The 17,611-nt window shown below is 46.0% G+C and overlaps 1 protein-coding gene across 1 annotated transcript in view; it reads left to right on the forward strand.

The window, feature by feature from the left end:
• EDARADD (EDAR associated death domain) overlaps positions 1-17,611 on the forward strand; it is a 50,431-nt gene that overhangs the window by 18,925 nt on the left and 13,895 nt on the right. Inside the window, exon 5 of the mRNA XM_038761404.1 lies at positions 123-177. Coding sequence (XP_038617332.1) covers positions 123-177 — 55 coding nt within the window. The remainder of the gene's footprint in view (positions 1-122; positions 178-17,611) is intronic.

Consider the following 17,611-nt stretch of genomic DNA (forward strand, 5'->3'; position numbering starts at 1 on the left):
GCTTTGACTACTCAGGCCCTGACCCCTGTAAGTGGTGTTTAAAGGACCGGGGGGAAGACCCCCTCCTCCCTAATTCTAGAACAGGGGGGCGTTAAAACACATTCTGCAGCCCTCACCCCCAGGTCCGAAGCTGCGTTTCTTCAGACGCCGTGTCCTGCTGCGACAGTCCGTCACTTGGTCAGAGTATTTATTGAGTGTCTACCGTGTGCGAAGCACTGTTCTTGGAGCTTGGGAGTGCTCAAAGGAGTCAGTAAAAATGATCCCTGCCTTCAAGGAGCTTACGGGTTAGCTCGGGGAGACAGACTCTACTAGACTCTCCCAAATGAGAAGCAGCATGGCTCAGTGGAAAGAGCCCGGGTTTGGGAGTCTAGAGGTCACGGGTTCCAATCCTGGCTCCGCCACTTGTCAGCTGTGTGACTTTGGGCAAGTCACTTCACTTCTCTGGCCCTCATTTACCTCATCTGGAAAATGGGGATTAAGACTGTGAGCCCCCCGTGGGACAACCTGATCACCTTGTAACCTCCCCAGCGCTTAGAATGGTGCTTTGCACCTAGTAAGTGCTTAATAAGTGTCATTGTTATTATTATTAACATGGTAGCAGTTTGGATGGGGAGGAAAGGGCGGTTCTTGTTGACATTGTGAAGGTGGGACCGACAGGATTTAATGATGGATTGAATAGGTGGATTGAATGAGAGAGAGGAGTCAAGGACAACACCAAGGTTATGGGCTTGTGAGGCAGGAAGGATGGTAGTGGCGTCTACAGTGATGGGAAAGTCAAGGGGAGGACAGGGTTTGGGTGGGAAGATAAGGCGTTCTGATATGGACGTGTTTAGTTTGAGCTGCCGGGAGGACATCCAAGCAGAGACGTCTTCAAGGCAAGAGGAAATGCGAGATTGCAGAGAGGGAGAGAGACCAATCAATCAATCAATCAATCGTATTTATTGAGTGCTTACTGTGTGCACAGCACTGTACTAAGCACTTGGGAAGTACAAGGGCGGAGTTGTACATTTAGGTGTCATCCACAGAGAGATGATAGTTGAAGCCGTGGGAGTGAATGAGTTCTCCGAGGGAGTGGGTGGAGATGGAGACTGGAGGCTTCTAGACTGTGAGCCCGCTGTTGGGTAGGGACCGTCTCTATATGTTGCCAACTTGTACTTCCCAAGCGCTTAGTACAGTGCTCTGCATACAGTAAGCGCTCAATAAATACGATTGAATGAATGAGTGAATGAGACTAGAAGGGGACCCAGAACTGAACCTTGAGGGACCCCCACAGTTAAGAGGAGGGAGGCAGAGGAGGAGGCCGCGAAGGAGACTGAGAGTGAATGGCCACAGCGATGAGATAGATACAGCTCTAGACTGTACACTTGTTGTGGGCAGGGAATGTGTCTATTTATTGTTATATTGTACTCTCCCAAGCACTTAGTACAGTGCTGTGCACAGAGTAAGCGCTCAATACATGTGATTGATTGATTACCCTGTGGCAGATGCAAAGTAATCAGAATGGACACAGTCCCTGTCCCACATGGGGCTCACAATGTAATTGCTATCTCACCCCTATTTTATAGATGAGGAAACAGGCCCAGAGAGGTTCAGCGACTCGCCCAGAGTCACACAGCAGGCCAGTGGCAGAGCCTGGACTAGAACCCAGGTCTTCTGCCCTCTAATTCCACGCTCTTTCCAATGTACCATGCTGCCTCAAAGTAATTTACCAAAGCCAGTCAGTCGGTCAATCAGTCCTGTCTATCGAGCGCTTACTATGTGCGGAGCACTGAACTAAGGTCTGGGAACAAGTACCATAACCAGACACATTCCCTGCCCACAGTAAGCTTACAGTCTAGAGGGGGAGACAGACATTAATAGAAATAAATAAATACCAAAGGAGGGAATGTATTTCAGCTAAGCGAGTCCCTAAGGGTCATGGACTTAAGGATGTGTTTTGTTTATTTTAGTACACGACTGTGACCAGATTACCCTGAAGATAACCCCAAGTATAACATCGAGTGATATAATTCATCAGGTAAGGAAAGCTTTGGTGATTCCTCCTAGCCAAAATGAACCACTTTGACATTTGCCTAATTCCCCTGGAACAAGTCACTGAGCGACATGATGAGTGATTCCCCCCAACAGAAGCTTTCCGCCAACTTGTCAAGAGCCCCCGGCCTTTTGGGGCTGTGGGATTGGAAATGATCTCTGCATATGTCCCAGTGGAAAAACCCTATCACATCTGAGCTTTCCAGCCTGATGGGTAGCGTATATAATAATAATAATAATAATAATAATAATAGTAATGGCATTTGTTAAGCACTTACTATGTGCAAAGCACTGTTCTAAGTGCTAGGGAGGTTACAAGGTCATCAGGTTGTCCCACAGGGGGCTCACAGTCAATCCCCATTTTACAGATGAGGTAACTGAGGTCCAGAGAAGTGAAGTGACTTGCCCAAAGTCACACAGCTGACAATTGGCGGAGCCGGGATTTGAACCCCTGACCGCTGACTCCAAAGCCCGGGCTCTTTCCACTGAGCCACGCTGCTTCTCTTGATTCCCAGGCCCGGGCTCTAGCCACTAGGCAACACTGTTTCTCTGTGTCTATGTTAACTTTGTGTTAGCTAACTTTGTGTTTCTTTGTGTGGCTTAGTGGATAGAGCACCGGCCTTGGAGTCGGAAGGACCTGGGTTCTAATCCCTGTTCCTTCATTTGTGTGCTGTGTGACCTTGGGTAAATCACTTCTCTGGGTCTCAGTGAACTCATCTGTAAAATGGGGTTAAGAATGTGAGCCCCATTTGAGACAGGGACTGTGTCCATCCTGATTAATGTGTATCTGCCCGCCGTTTAGAGTAGTTCTTGGCACATAGTGAGGGCTTAACAAATAACATAATAATAATTATTATTGCTATTGTGTGGTGGTTTCAACGTAACAAATAACATAATAATAATTATTATTGTTATCGAGTGATGGTTTCAACTTAAAAGTATTTAATACAGTAAAATAGCAATGAGCGGCAAGGGGGTAAAGCATTCCGCAATGGTGGACTGAACAACACTGCAGGAATTTGTATCCAAAAATGTCAGTCAGGGAGATTATCTTCAAACCTTCTACCCCTCAGCCCGCAGATTCCCACTGAACCCCAAAGGTGCTTTAATATGATTTTCCCACAACTCGAGGTTCTTCAGGAACACAGCCCCATCATTAAAGGAGAATTTCCTCTCCTGTTCTTAGTTTTAGAAGTTCTCCAAAGGCTCCTCTGCTTGGAAGTCGAGGTGGTTCGGGAAGATGAACAACCGTTGTGTTCGACCATAGTGCATTCCGGGAGAATTGGGGTTGGGCCAGATTGGCCTTGGTCTCCCAGCACTGCAGTTCCACTCATTATCATCGTCATCAATGGTATTTACTGAGTGCTTACTGTGTGCGGAGCACTGTACTAAGCGCTTGGGCTAGTAATTCATGCCGTCCATGTCTTTTCCCCAACTCAGAACTCATTTGCGAAATTAGGTAAGCCTTGCAAGCGCTGAAACTCTATTCATTGCCTGAGAGGATGCTGGTCCATCCTGCTCCTTCTGTAAACCCCAAATTAATTTCTAACTAGACAAATTTATTGTTCTATTGAGTCTTGATTTTTGGGAAGAGCTAACAAGCAATAAAACTTGCCTGTTAAAAACAGGTAGATTCTAAGGCGGTTTGGTAATAAAACCAGGTGATGTGTGAGTTTAGTTAAATAAGAAATTACACCCATAAAACCCGGTGACCTTAAATTTCAGCTTACTGATAGTGTGGCCCCTGGAAATCTCTCAGCTGGGAGAATCTGTTTGGGGTTTTTCTCAAGTTCATTTTCCAAGGTCCACGAGGCTGTGTATCATCAATCAATCGACAGTATTTATTGATTGACTGACAATTACTCTCCCCCCTTCAAAGCCTTATCGAAGGCCCATCTCCTCCAAGAGGCCTTCCTAGACTAAGCCCCACTTTTCCTCATCTCCCACCCCCTTCTGCGTCGCCCTGATTTACTCCCTTTATTCACCACTATCCTCAGCCTTACAGCACTTACGTCCATAGGTGTAATTTATTTGTTTATAATAATAATGGTAGTATTTGTTAAGTGCTATGTGCCAAACACTGTTCTAAGCACTGGGGGGAGATGGAAGGTAATCAGGTTGTCCCGCATGGGGCTCACAGTCTTAATACCCATTTTAAGATAGGTAACCGAGGCAAAGAGGAGTTAAATATTGCCTGTCTCCCCCTCTAGACTGTCAGCTCAATGTGGGCAGGGAATGTGTCTGTTGTACTATTGTGCGGTACTTCCCCAGTCAATCAATCAATCAATCGTATTTATTGAGCACTTACTGTGTGCAGAGCACTGTACTAAGTGCTTGGAAAGTACAAGTTGGCAACATATAATAATAATGATAATAATGGCATTTATTAAGTGCTTACTATGTGCAAAGCACTGTTCTAAGCGCTGGGATGGTTACAAGGTGATCAGGTTGTCCCACGGAGGGCTCACAGTCTTAATCCCCATTTTACAGAAGAGGTAACTGAGGCCCAGAGAAGTGAAGTGACTTGCCCAAAGCCACACAACTAAGTGGCGGAGCCGGGATTTGAACCCACGACCTCTGACTCCAAAGCCCGGGCTCTTTCCACTGAGCCACGCTGCTTCTCAGTCCCTACCCAACAGTGGGCTCCCAGTCTAAAAGGGGGGAGACAGAGAACAAAACCAAACGTACTAACAAAATAAAATAAATAGAATAGATATGTACAAGTAAAATAAATATATAAATAAAAAGAGTAATAAATATGTACAAACATGTCCCCCAAGCACTTACTACACAGTAAGCGCTCAATAAATACAAGTGATGGATTGATTGAGCGCTTCCTGTGTGCAGAACACTGTACTAAGCTCTTGGGAGAGAACAATAGAGGTAGTAGACAAGATGCCTAACTTCAATAGTGGGGGAGAAGACACCGCAGTTACGGCTGAATGAGTTTCTGCTGGCGTTGACTGCTGTACTCCTGGTTTGAAGAACATGGAATATGATGGTGATCAGTTCATTTCTGGATCGCTAAAAAGCTCAAAAAAAACATAAAAAAAAAAATTCCCGCCTGAGGTCACACCATTCCCTAAATGAGCATAGCTTGACTTTTCGTCCAGTAGAGCAAATAACCAAGTTTTCAGTGTTGTAACAATACTTATCTCTTTAGTAGTCTCTAACTCCTTGCTCACTCCCTTCCTCCTGTCTGGATCTCTCTCTTTTTTTTTAAATGGTATTTGTTAAGCGCTTACTGTGTGCCAGCACTGTACTAAGCACTGGGGTACAGTTGGGATCAGGTTGGATCCAATCTCTGCTCCATGTGGGGCTTACAGCTTTAATCATCATCATCAATCGTATTTATTGAGTGCTTACTGTGTGCAGAGCACTGTACTAAGCGCTTGGGAAGTCCAAATTGGCAACATATAGAGACAGTCCCTGCCCAACAGTGGGCTCACAGTCTAAAAGGGGGAGACAGAGAACAAAACCAAACATACTAACAAAATAAAATAGAATAGATATGTACAAGTAAAATAAATAGATAAATAAATAGAGTAATAAATATGTACAAACATATATACATATATACAGGTGCTGTGGGGAAGGGAAGGAGGTAAGATGGGGGGATGGAGAGGGGGACGAGGGGGAGAGGAGGGAAGGGGAAGCTTTAATGGCTGTCTCCCTCTGCTCTAAGCTTGTTGTGGGCAGGGAATATCACTGTTTATTGTTGTATTGTACTCTCCAAGCACTTACTACAGTGCTCTGCACACAGTAAATAGGGTTGAAGAATGAATGAATCTTAATGCCCAGTTTACAAGCGAGGTAACTGAGGCCCAGAGAAGTGACTTGCCCAAGGTCTCACAGCACACAAGGGGAGGAACTGGGATTAATAATAATAATAATGATAGCATTTATTAAGCGCTTACTATGTGCAAAGCACTGTTCTAAGTGCTGGGGAGGTTACAAGGTGATCAGGTTGTTCCACGGGGGGCTCACAGTCTTCATCCCCATTCGACAGATGAGGTCACTGAGGCGCGGAGAAGTGAAGTGACTTGCCCAAAGTCAAGCAGCTGACAAGTGGCGGAGTGGGATTTGAACCCATGACCTGGACTCCAAAGCCCGGGCTCTTTCCACTGAGCCGTGCACGCTGCTTCTCCATAATCCATTAGAATCCAGGTCCTCTGACTCCCAAACCCAAGTTCTTTCCACTAGGCCACTCTGCTTCTCCCTTCCCCTTCAAGTCCATTTTTCTTCCCCCAAGTCACATCTACTCAATTCAGTCAGTCGTCGTATTTATTTACTGTGTGCACAGCACTGTACTAAGCGCTTGGGAGAGTCCGCTGTAACGATAAACAGTGCTTAGTACAAACGATAAGCGCTTAGTACAGTGCTCTGCACACAGTAAGCGCTCAATAAATACGATTGATGATGATGATAAACAGACATAATCCCTGCCCACAACGAGCCTGCAATTCCCCTCTAGACTGTAAGCTCCTTGTGGGAAGGGACTACGCCTACTAAATCTGTTATATTGTTCTTTCCCAAGCGCTTAGTACAGCGCTCTGTATAAGTGCGCAAATACCAATGATTGATTGATCAAACTCCCATCTCCGCAATTATTCCCTCGCCATCTCACAGCAGCGTGGCTCAGTGGCAAGATCCCGGGCTTGGGAGTCACAGGTCATGGGTTCTAATTCTAGCCCCGCCGCTTATGATGATGATGGCATTTATTAAGCGCTTACTATCATCATCAATCGTATTTTTTGAGCGCCTACTGTGTGCAGAGCACTGTACTAAGCGCTTGGGAATTACAAGTTGGCAACATATAGAGACAGTCCCTACCCAATAGTGGGCTCACAGTCTAAGCACTGTTCTAAGCACTGGGGAGGTTACCAAGGTGATCAGGTTGTCCCACGTGGGGCTCCCAGTCTTAATCCCCATTTTCCAGAGGAGGTAACTGAGGCACAGAGAAGTGAAGTGACTTGCCCAAAGTCACACAGCTGACGAGTGGCGGAGCCGGGATTCGAACCCATGAGCTCTGACTCCAAAGCCCGGGCTTTTTCCACTGAGCCAGAGCTGTGCGACTTTGGGCAAGTCGCTTCACTTCTCTGTGCCTCAGTTCCCTCATCTGTAAAATGGGGATTAAGACTGTGAGCCCCGCGTGGGGCAACCTGATTACTTTGGATCTCCCCCAGCACTTTGAACAGTGCTCGGCACATAGTAAGCGCTTAACAAATGCCATCATTATGACTACAATCTCTTGGAGGATTTTTGTACAACCTTCCGGCGTACTTTCGTACAACTTGACTTTCCTGTTTGACTTGACACCTGTCCACATGTTTGGTTTTGTTCTCTGTCTCCTCCGGCTAGACTGTGAGCCTGCTGTTGGGTAGGGACCGTCTCTAGATGTTGCCAACTTGGACTTCCCAAGTGCTTAGTCCAGTGCTCTGCACACAGTAAGTGCTCAATAAATACGATTGAATGAATGAATGACACTAGAACAATAATAATAATAATAATGGCATTTGTTAAGCGCTTACTATGTGCAAAGCACTGTTCTAAGCGCTGGGGGGGATACAAGGTGATTAAGTTGTCCCACGTGGGGCTCACAGTCTTAATCCCCATTTTACAGATGAGGTAATTGAGGCTCAGAGAAGTTAAGTGACTTGCGCAAGGTCACACAACAGACATGTGGTGGAGCTGGGATTCGAACCCATGACCTCTGACTCCAAAGCCTGTGCTCTTTCCACTGAGCCACGCTGCTTACATCCCTTCTTTCTCTCACCATAAATTACTCTGTGTCTGACTCCTCCATTAGACTGTGTGCAGCAATCATTTCTTTCGCCCTCCCTCAGCCCCCCGGCGCTTTTGTCCACATTCTTAATTTGTTTATTTATATTAATGTCTGTCTTCCCCTCTAGACCGTAAGCTCCTTGTGGGCAGGGAACGTGTCTCCCGACTCTTTGTGTTGTACTCTCCCAAGCATTTATTCCCAGCTCTGCCAGTTGTCAGATGTGTGACTTCAGTCACTTAACTTCTCTGGGCCTCAGTTCCCTCATCTGTAAAATGGGGATGAAGGCTCTGAGCCCCCCGTGGGACAACCTGATCACCTTGTGACCTCCCCTGCGCTTAGAACGGTGCTTTGCACATAGTAAGCGCTTAATAAATGTCATCATTATTATTATTATTTATTACGGTGCTTAGTCAGGGAAGGCCTCCTGGAGGAGATGTGACTTCAACGAGGCTTTGAAGGTTGGGGGAGGGTGATGGTCTGTCAGAGAAGCAGCGTGGCTCAGTGGAAAGAGCACACGCTTGGGAGTCAGAGGTCATGGGTTCAAATCCCGACTCTGCCAATTGTCAGCTGTGTGACTTTGGGCAAGTCGCTTCACTTCTCTGGGCCTCCTCACCTGTGAAATGGGGATTAAGACGGTGAGCCCCCCCGTGGGACAACCTTGTAATATCCCCAGTGCTTAGAACAGTGCTTTGCACATAGTAAGCGCTTAATAAATGCCTTTATTATTATTATTATATGAAGAGGGAAGGCGAGAGGTCGGTGGAGAGATAGAGGAGATCAAAGTACATTGAGGAGGTTGGCGATGGAGGAGCGAAGCCTCTAATGAGGTGAGGTGGGAGGGCTTTAAAGGAGTCCCTCTGTCACCCAAGGGCTCACAGTCTAAGAGGGAGGAAGAGCAAGAATCACATTATACAGATGGGAAGATCGAGGCCCAGAGAGGTGAACCGCCCAACGTCACGCAGCGGGCCGGGGGCAGAGGTTGGATTAGAACCCGGCTCTCCTGACTCCCAGCGCTGGAGAAACGGTTAATTTCCCTCGGAAGGGAGGGCGGCAAACAGACTCCGCTGTCGGCTTGGTAAGAAGAGTAAAGCCTTCCTGGCGTTTTTATCCAGTGAAACATCCCAGTCGGTTGTCCGAGCAGGAATCCAACGGGCTCCTCCGGAGCGAGAACAAAGTACAGTTTGTTGGGTTTTGTTTTATCGCTGGGTTCCCAGAAAGATTCTTTGAAACCATCTTGGCAACAGCTGCAGCACCATTGTGACGGAGTTAGAACAGAAAAAATCACTCCGGGGGGAATGTGAGAGGGAAAAAAAGAAGAAAAACAACGCTTCTGTCCTAAAACCATTATTTTCTTGGGTCCCTTTTGGGTATGAAGTTAACCTCAACTCAGACGGTTGTTCCGCTAAAATAGTCATCATCATCATCATCAATCGTATTTATTGAGCGCTTACTGTGTGCACAGCACTGTACTAAGCGCTTGGGAAGTACAAATTGGCAACATATAGAGACAGTCCCTACCCAACAGTGGGCTCACAGTCTAAAAGGGGGGTTTTACTACCTAAAGGCGTAGGAAAACAGTCTGGATCGTGCAAAAATCTGGACTCGGGGGGCTTTTAGGCAAAGCAGCAACGTGTCTAGAGGTTAGAACGGCATGTCTAGGAGTCCAAAAGACCTGGGTTCTAATCCTGATTGCGCACTTATCTGCTGCGTGAACTTCATGCGCCTTGGTTACTTCATCTGTCAAATGGGGAGGAAGACCGTGAGGAGACGGGGAGTGTTTCCAACCTGATTAGCTCGTATCTACCCCGGCGCTGAGAACAGAGCCTGGCACATAGTAAGCGCTTTAGCAAATACAACAAACAAACGAACAACAAGGAAGTCTTCCCGGGCCGCTAATTCCTAATTTGAGCCCGATTCTCCCAAATCCCATCCCACCAGGCCAGGCTAGTGAGAAGCAGCATGGCATAGAGGAAACCGGGCCTGGGAGTTAGAAGGATCTGGGTTCTAATCCCGGCTCTGCCAGTTGTCTGCTGTGTGACCCTGAGCAAGTCACTTAACTCCTCTGTGCTTCTGTTCCCTCATCTGTAAAATGGGGATTAAGACTGTGAGCCCCACGTGGGACAGGGGACTGTGTCCAACCCCATTTGCTTGTATCCACCCCAGTGCTTGGTAGAGAAGCAGCGTGGCTCAGTGGAAAGAGCCCGGGCTTGGGAGTCAGAGGTCATGGGTTCGAATCCCGGCTCCGCCTCTTGTCAACTGTGTGACTTTGGGCAAGTCACTTAACTCCTCTGTGCCTCAGTTCCCTCATCTGTCAAATGGGGATTAAGACTGTGAGCCCCAAGTGGGACAACTAGATCACCTTGTAACCTCCCCAGCGCTTAGAAGAGTGCTTTGCACATAGTAAGTGCTTAACAAATGCCATTATTATTATTATTATTATTATTATTATTATTATTATTATTCTCTCTGGGCCTCAGTTACCTCATCTTGAAAATGGCGCTTAAGGCCGTGAGCCCCACGTGGGACAAGGACTGTGTCCAACCAATTTGCTCATAATGATGGTTTTTATTAAGCGCTTACTATGTGCAAAGCACTGTTCTAAGCACTGGGGATGTTCCAAGGTGATCAGGTTGTCCCACCGGGGGCTCACAGTCTTAATCCCCATTTTACAGATGAGGTAACTGAGGCACAGACAATTGGCGGAGCCGGGATTTGAACCCATGGCCTCTGACTCCAAAGCCCGGGCTCTTTCCACTGAGCCACGTATGCAACCCAGCGCTTAGTATAGTGGCTGGCATATAGTAAGCGCTTAATAGCAGCGTGGCTCAGTGGAAAGAGCACGGGCTTTGGAGTCAGAGGTCATGGGTTCGAATCCCGACTCCACCACATGTCTGCTGTGTGATCTTGGGCAAGTCACTTAACTTCTCTGGGCCTCAGTGACCTCATCTGTAAAATGGGGATTAAGACTGTGAGCCCCACATGGGACAACCTGATCACCCTGTATCCTCCCCAGCGCTTAGAACAGTGCTTTGCACATAGTAAGCGCTTAACAAATGCCAATTATTATTATTATTATTAATAAATACCATAATTAGTCATTATTAGGTGGAGGGGGGTGATGGGAGAGGGGGGAGGGCCAGTGGCCGATGGTCCCCGGGGCCCGCTGGGAGGTGGGGCTGTGGACGGGCCACGGGGAATTATGGAGGGGTAATTATAGGGAGGCAGAGTCAACCGGCGCTTGTTTGCGGTCGGGGAATCTCTTCCGCGCGATCGCTGGCATGCCCAGACCCGCGTCCCTCAAGCCTCGTGTTCCCGGCGTTCCCGGCGTTCCCAGAGGCCTACTCCCGACCCAGGGAGAAGAGGCCTCTCCTGGGTAGCCGGAGGCTCAGGCAGCCGATTCCCGCCGGGACCCGGCCGACAGTTGGGCCCCAAACCCGGGTCTCAGTCAATCATATTTATTGAGCGCTTACGGTGTGCAGAGCACTGTACTAAGCGCTTGGGAGAGTACGGGACAGCAATAGGATGGGCGTATTAGAAAAGGGGCTGGGGAAGGCAACGGCCGGAAAGGCTAAACTCCGAGTTCGTTGGGGGCAGCGATCGTGTCCACCGACTCTGTTGGATTATACTCTCCCAAGCGCTTAGGACAGTGCTCTGCACACAGTAAACGCTCAGTAAATACGATCGAATGAATGAATGAATGGATAGAGCCCGGGCCTGGGAGTCGGATGGACCTGGGTTCTAATCCCGACTCCGCCACTTGCTCGCTGTGTGACCGCGGGCGAGTCGCTTCACTTCTCTGGGCCTCAGTTCCCTCATCTGTAAAATGAGGATTAAGACTGTGAGCCCCATGTGATGATGATGATGATGATGGCATTTATTAAGCGCTTACTACGTGCAAAGCACTGTTCTAAGCGCTGGGGAGGTTACAAGGGGATCAGGTTGTCCCACGGGGGGCTCACAGTCTGAATCCCCATTTTACAGATGACGGAACTGAGGCCCAGAGAAGTGAAGTGACTTGCCCAAGGTCACAAAGCTGACAAGTGGCAGAGCCAGGATTTGAACCCACGACCTCTGGCTCCAAAGCCCGGGCTCTTTCCACTGAGCCACGCTGCTTCGGGGACTGTAGCTTGTATCTACCCCAGTGCTTAGACAGTGCTCGGGACGTAGTAAGTACTTAACAAATATCATCGTTATTATTCTTATCATCATTATTGTGGCATTTATTAAGCACTCAGTAGGTTGTCTGATGAGTTTTTGCTCATTTCCTGTGTTGTTGAACAAGTTCCTCCGTCCTCCTTGCTTTTGTTTATCCAAATTCTGCTCACCCTACGGTCAATCAGTGGTATATACTGAGCATTTACTGTGCGCAGAGCACTGTATTAAGCGCTTGGGAGAGTACGATGGCAAAGATTCACACAATCCCTGCCTTCAGGGACCTTACATTCGTTCATTCAATCGTATTTATTGAGCGCTTACTGCGTGCAGAGCACTGTACTGAGCGCTTGGGAAGTCCAAGTTGGCAACATCTAGAGACGGTCCCTACCCAACAGTGGGCTCACAGTCTAGAATCAATCAATCAATCAATCGTATTTATTGAGCGCTTACTGTGTGCAGAGCACTGTACTAAGCGCTTGGGAAGTACAAGTTGGTAACATATAGAGACGGTCCCTACCCACCAGTGGGCTCACAGTCTAGAAGGTTTCTTGTTACCATACATTCTCCCAACACATCTTCTCTCATTCATTCTCCTCCCACAGCCCTTCCCGAAGCGTTGAAATGCACGCTCAGAACAGTGCTTGGCACATAGTAAGTGCTTAACAGATACCATCATTATTACTTAAAGAGTGCAGGAAATAGTGAAGGCGGAACGCATACCATTAAAAATAAAAATACCCCGCGGGTATTGAATTCCCATTTTTGCAGATGCTGGAACAGAGGCCTGGAGAAGTGAAGCGACTTGCCCAAGGTCACGCGGCAGGCGAGTGGCGGAGCCGGAGATCAGAATCCAAGTCCTCCCGACTCCCAAGCCCGTGCTCTTTTCGTCAAGCCGCGCCGCTTCCCTTGGGCAGGTCGCTTCCCTTCTCTGTGCCTCAGTTTCCTCATCTGTAAAATGGGGATGAAGAGCGTGAGCCCCACGTGGGGCAACCTGATCACCTTGTATCCCCGCCCAGCGCTTAGAACAGTGCTTCACATGTAGTAAGCTTCTAGACTGTAAGCCCACTGTTGGGTAGGGCCCGTCTCTATATGTTGCCAACTTGTACTTCCCAAGCGCTTAGTACAGTGCTCTGCACACAGTAAGTGCTCAATAAATACGATTGAATGAATGAACAACCGAACGAACGAGCGAGCGAGCGAACTAACGAATGAGTACTTTACTCTATTTATTTATTAATTTTATTTGTACATATTTATTCTATTTATTTTATTTTGTTAATATGTCTTGTTTCGTTGTCTGTCTCCCCCTTCTAGACTGTGAGCCCGCAGTTGGGTAGGGCCCATCTCTATATGTTGCCAACTTGGACTTCCCAAGCGCTTAGTACAGTGCTCTGCACACAGTAAGCGCTCAATAAATACGACTGAATGAATAGTAAGCGCTTACCAAACACCATCATTGTCATTATTATTATGAATAAATCTCATTTAAAAAACTAAAAAAATGCACATAGTAAGCGCTTAACAAATACCATCGTTATCATCATTCATTCATTCATTCAGTCGTATTTATTGAGCGCTTACTGTGTGCAGAGCACTGGACTACGCGCTTGGGAAGTTCAAGATGGCAACATATAGAGACGGCCCCTACCCAACAGCAGGCTCACAGTCTAGTAGTCTAGTCTATTATGATGAATAAATATCATTTAAAAAACTAAAAAGGGCACATAGTAAGCGCTTAACAAATGCCATCATTAGCATTATTATGGTGAATAAATCTCATTTAATAAACTAAAAAACGCACATAGTAAGTGCTTAACAAATACCATCATTAGCATTATGATGAATAAACATCATTAAAAAAACTAAAAAGTGCACATAGTAAGCGCTTAACAAATACCATCATTATCATTCGTATTATTATTCATAAATATCATTTTCTTTAAAAACTAAAAAAATGGAGCTCACAGTCCAAGCGACTGCGACACGGTCACTGCCTTCAAGGAGTTTCCAATGTAGTGGGGAGGGGAAGTTAAAAAACTAAAAAACGCACATAGTAAGCGCTTAACAAATACCATCATTAGCATTATTATGATGAATAAATCTCATTTAAAAAACTAAAAAACGCACATAGTAAGCGCTTAACAAATACCATCATTAGCATTATTATGATGAATAAATCTCATTTAAAAAAAGCACATTAGTAAGTGTTTAACAAATACCATCATTATCATTCGTATTATTATTAATAAATATCATTTAAAAAAAAAAAACTGAAAAAACCGTCTAAGCGACTGTGACACGGTCACTGCCTTCAAGGAGCTTCCAATGTAGTGGGGAGGGGAAGTTAAAAAACTAAAAAACGCACATAGTAAGCGCTTAACAAATACCATCATTAGCATTATTATGATGAACCATCATTATCACGATTGTGAGCCCACTGTTGGGTAAGGACTGTCTCTATATGCTGCCAATTTGTACTTCCCAAGCGCTTAGTACAGTGCTCTGCACACAGTAAGTGCTCAATACGATTGATTGATTGATTATTATGAAGAATACATCTCATTTAAAAAACTAAAAAACGCACATAGTAAGCGCTTAACAAATACCATCATTATTATTATTATGATGAATAAATCTCATTTAAAAAACTAAAAAATGCACATAGCACTTAACAAATACCATCATTAGCATTAGTATTATTATTAATAAATATCATTTTTTAAAAAAGCTAAAATAACAGGGCTCACAGTCTAAGTGACTGCGACACGGTCACTGCCTTCAAGGAGCTTCCAATGTAGTGGGGAGGGGAAGTTAAAAAACAAAAAAACGCACATAGTAAGCGCTTAACAAATACCATCATTAGCATTATTATGATGAATACATCTTATTTAAAAAACTAAAAAACGCACATAGCAAGCGCTTAACAAATACCATCCTTAGCATTATTATGATGAATACATCTCATTTAAAAAACTAAAAAATGCACATAGTAAGCGCTTAACAAATACCATCATTAGCATTATTATGATGAATAAATCTCAATTTAAAAACTAAAAAACGCACATAGTAAGCCCTTAACAAATACCATCATTAGCATTAGTATTATTATTAATAAATATCATTTTTTTAAACAGCTAAAATAACGGGGCTCACAGTCTAAGCGACTGCGACACGGTCACTGCCTTCAAGGAGCTTCCAAGGTAGTGGGGAGGGGAAGTTATTAGTCGGGGCAATCAAGGAAGGCGTCCTGGAGGTGGCAACTTTTTTGAGATCGTTTTAGAAGACCCGCGCCCGCTTGACTGGCTGAGGGTGACTGCGGATGTGTGCAGATCTGTGTGTGTGAGAGAGAGACACACAGTGGAAAGAGCCCGGGCTTTGGAGTCAGAGGTCGTGGGTTCGAATCCCGGCTCCATCACACGTCTGCTGTGTGAAGTCACTTCCCTTCTCTGAGCCTCAGTTCCCTCATCTGTAAAATGGGGGTGAAGACTGTGAGCCCCCCGTGGGACAACCTGATCACCTTGTATCCCCCCCCGCCCCCGGCGCTTAGAACAGTGCTCTGCACGTAGTAAGCGCTTAATAAATAATAATAATAATAATAATGATGGCATTTATATTAAATGGCATGAAATGCCATCATTATTATTATTATACTATAGAAAATGCCCATAGCATGGCTCAGTGGAAAGAACACGGGCTTTGGAGTCAGAGGTCATGGGTTCAAATCCCGGCTCTGCCAATTGTCAGCTTGTGACTTTGGGCAAGTCACTTCACTTCTCTGGGCCTCAGTTCTCTCAGCTGGAAAATGGGGATTAATACTTTGGGCCCCCCGTGGGACAACCTGATCACCTTGTAACCTCCCCAGCGCTTAGAACAGTGCTTTATTTACATATTTATTACTCTATTTATTTATTTATTTATTTTACTTGTACATTTCTATCCTATTTATTTTATTTTGTTGGTATGTTTGGTTTTGTTCTCCGTCTCCCCCTTTTAGACTGTGAGCCCGCTGTTGGGTAGGGACTGTCTCTATGTGTTGCCAATTTGTACTTCCCAAGCGCTTGGTACAGTGCTCTGCACATAGTAAGCGCTCAATAAATACGATTGATTGATTGATTGATTGCTTTGCACATAGTAAGCGCGCTTAATCAATGCCATCATTAATTAATTAATTAATAAGATGTTGCCAGAGCCTTTTGGAGCAGGGCAAACTGTAGATGGAGTATCTTGTTTCCCTGTAATACCCACCCACCCCCTGGCATGTACGGGCCGCAGTCGTCTGTGAAGTGATCTGGGGTACCTTGGAACCAAAATAAACTGAATTTCGAGATTATTTACCAAGAGGGAAAGCCCCACTTGCTTTCATCTTTGCAACAGCAGGGAAAGTTATGAAATTACACCCAGCGCCCGGGGCCCCTGACCTCCCACCAGCCCCGGGCCCTGAGGAGCTCGGCTGGAGTTGGGTTAGACTGAGGCACCATCATCAATCGTATTTATTGAGCGCTTACTGTGTGCAGGGCACTGGACTAAGCGCTTGAGAAGTCCAAGTTGGCAACATTTAGAGACAGTCCCTACCCAACATCATCATCCTCATCATCAATCGTATTTATTGCGCGTTTACTATGTGCAGAGCACTGTACTAAGCGCTTGGGAAGTCCAAATTGGCAACATATAGAGACAGCCCCTACCCAACAGTGGGCTCACAGTCTAAAAGGGGGAGACAGAGAACAAAACCAAACATACTAACAAAATAAAATAAATAGAATAGACATGTACAAATAAAATAAATAAATAAATAAATAAATAGAGTAAAAAAATATGTACAAACATCTATACATATATACAGGTGCTGTGGGGAAGGGAAGGAGGTAAGATGGGGGGGATGGAGAGGGGGATGAGGGGGAGAGGAAGGAAGGGGCTCAGTCTGGGAAGGCCTCCTGGAGGAGGTGAGCTCTCACCACCCCCCTGCCCTCTGGCAGGACCTCAGGAGCCTCCCCCCATCTTTCCCAGAATGAATCCGGCCACAGCCGTCCGGCGGATTGGGGGAATAATCAATCAATCAATCGTATTTATTGAGCGCTTACTGGGTGCAGAGCACTGGACTAAGCGCTTGGGAAGTACAAGTTGGCAACATATAGAGACAGTCCCTACCCAACAGTGGGCTCACAGTCTAAAAGACTATAATAATATAAGAATAATAATAAGAATGATGGCATTTGGTGGGTTGGGGGAATAATAATAATAATAATGATAATGACGGCATCTGCCGGGAGGAGGGGCGCGGACATGAGTTTGCGTTTGGTGGGTTGGGGTCTCAGTCCACTCACGGCCGAGCTCCGTCTGGCGTGGCGTGGAAATCAATCAATCAATCAATCATATTTATTGAGCGCTTACTGTGTGCAGAGCACTGTACTAAGCGCGTGGGAAGTACAAGTCGGCAACATATAGAGACGAGGAAAACGAAAAGAGAAATGCCCGTTTGTGAGGGCCTGGTTGAGGGGGACGGGGAATGAGGAGAGACACAATGGGGCCTGGGGGAGATACGAAGAATAATTGTGGTATATGTTAAGCGCTTACACGGTGCCAAGCCCTATACTAAGCGCTGGGGTTAGATAAAAGATAATAATAATAATAATGATGGCA

Source organism: Tachyglossus aculeatus, chromosome 19, assembly GCF_015852505.1.
Source record: "Tachyglossus aculeatus isolate mTacAcu1 chromosome 19, mTacAcu1.pri, whole genome shotgun sequence".
Taxonomy (NCBI): Eukaryota; Metazoa; Chordata; class Mammalia; order Monotremata; family Tachyglossidae; genus Tachyglossus; species Tachyglossus aculeatus.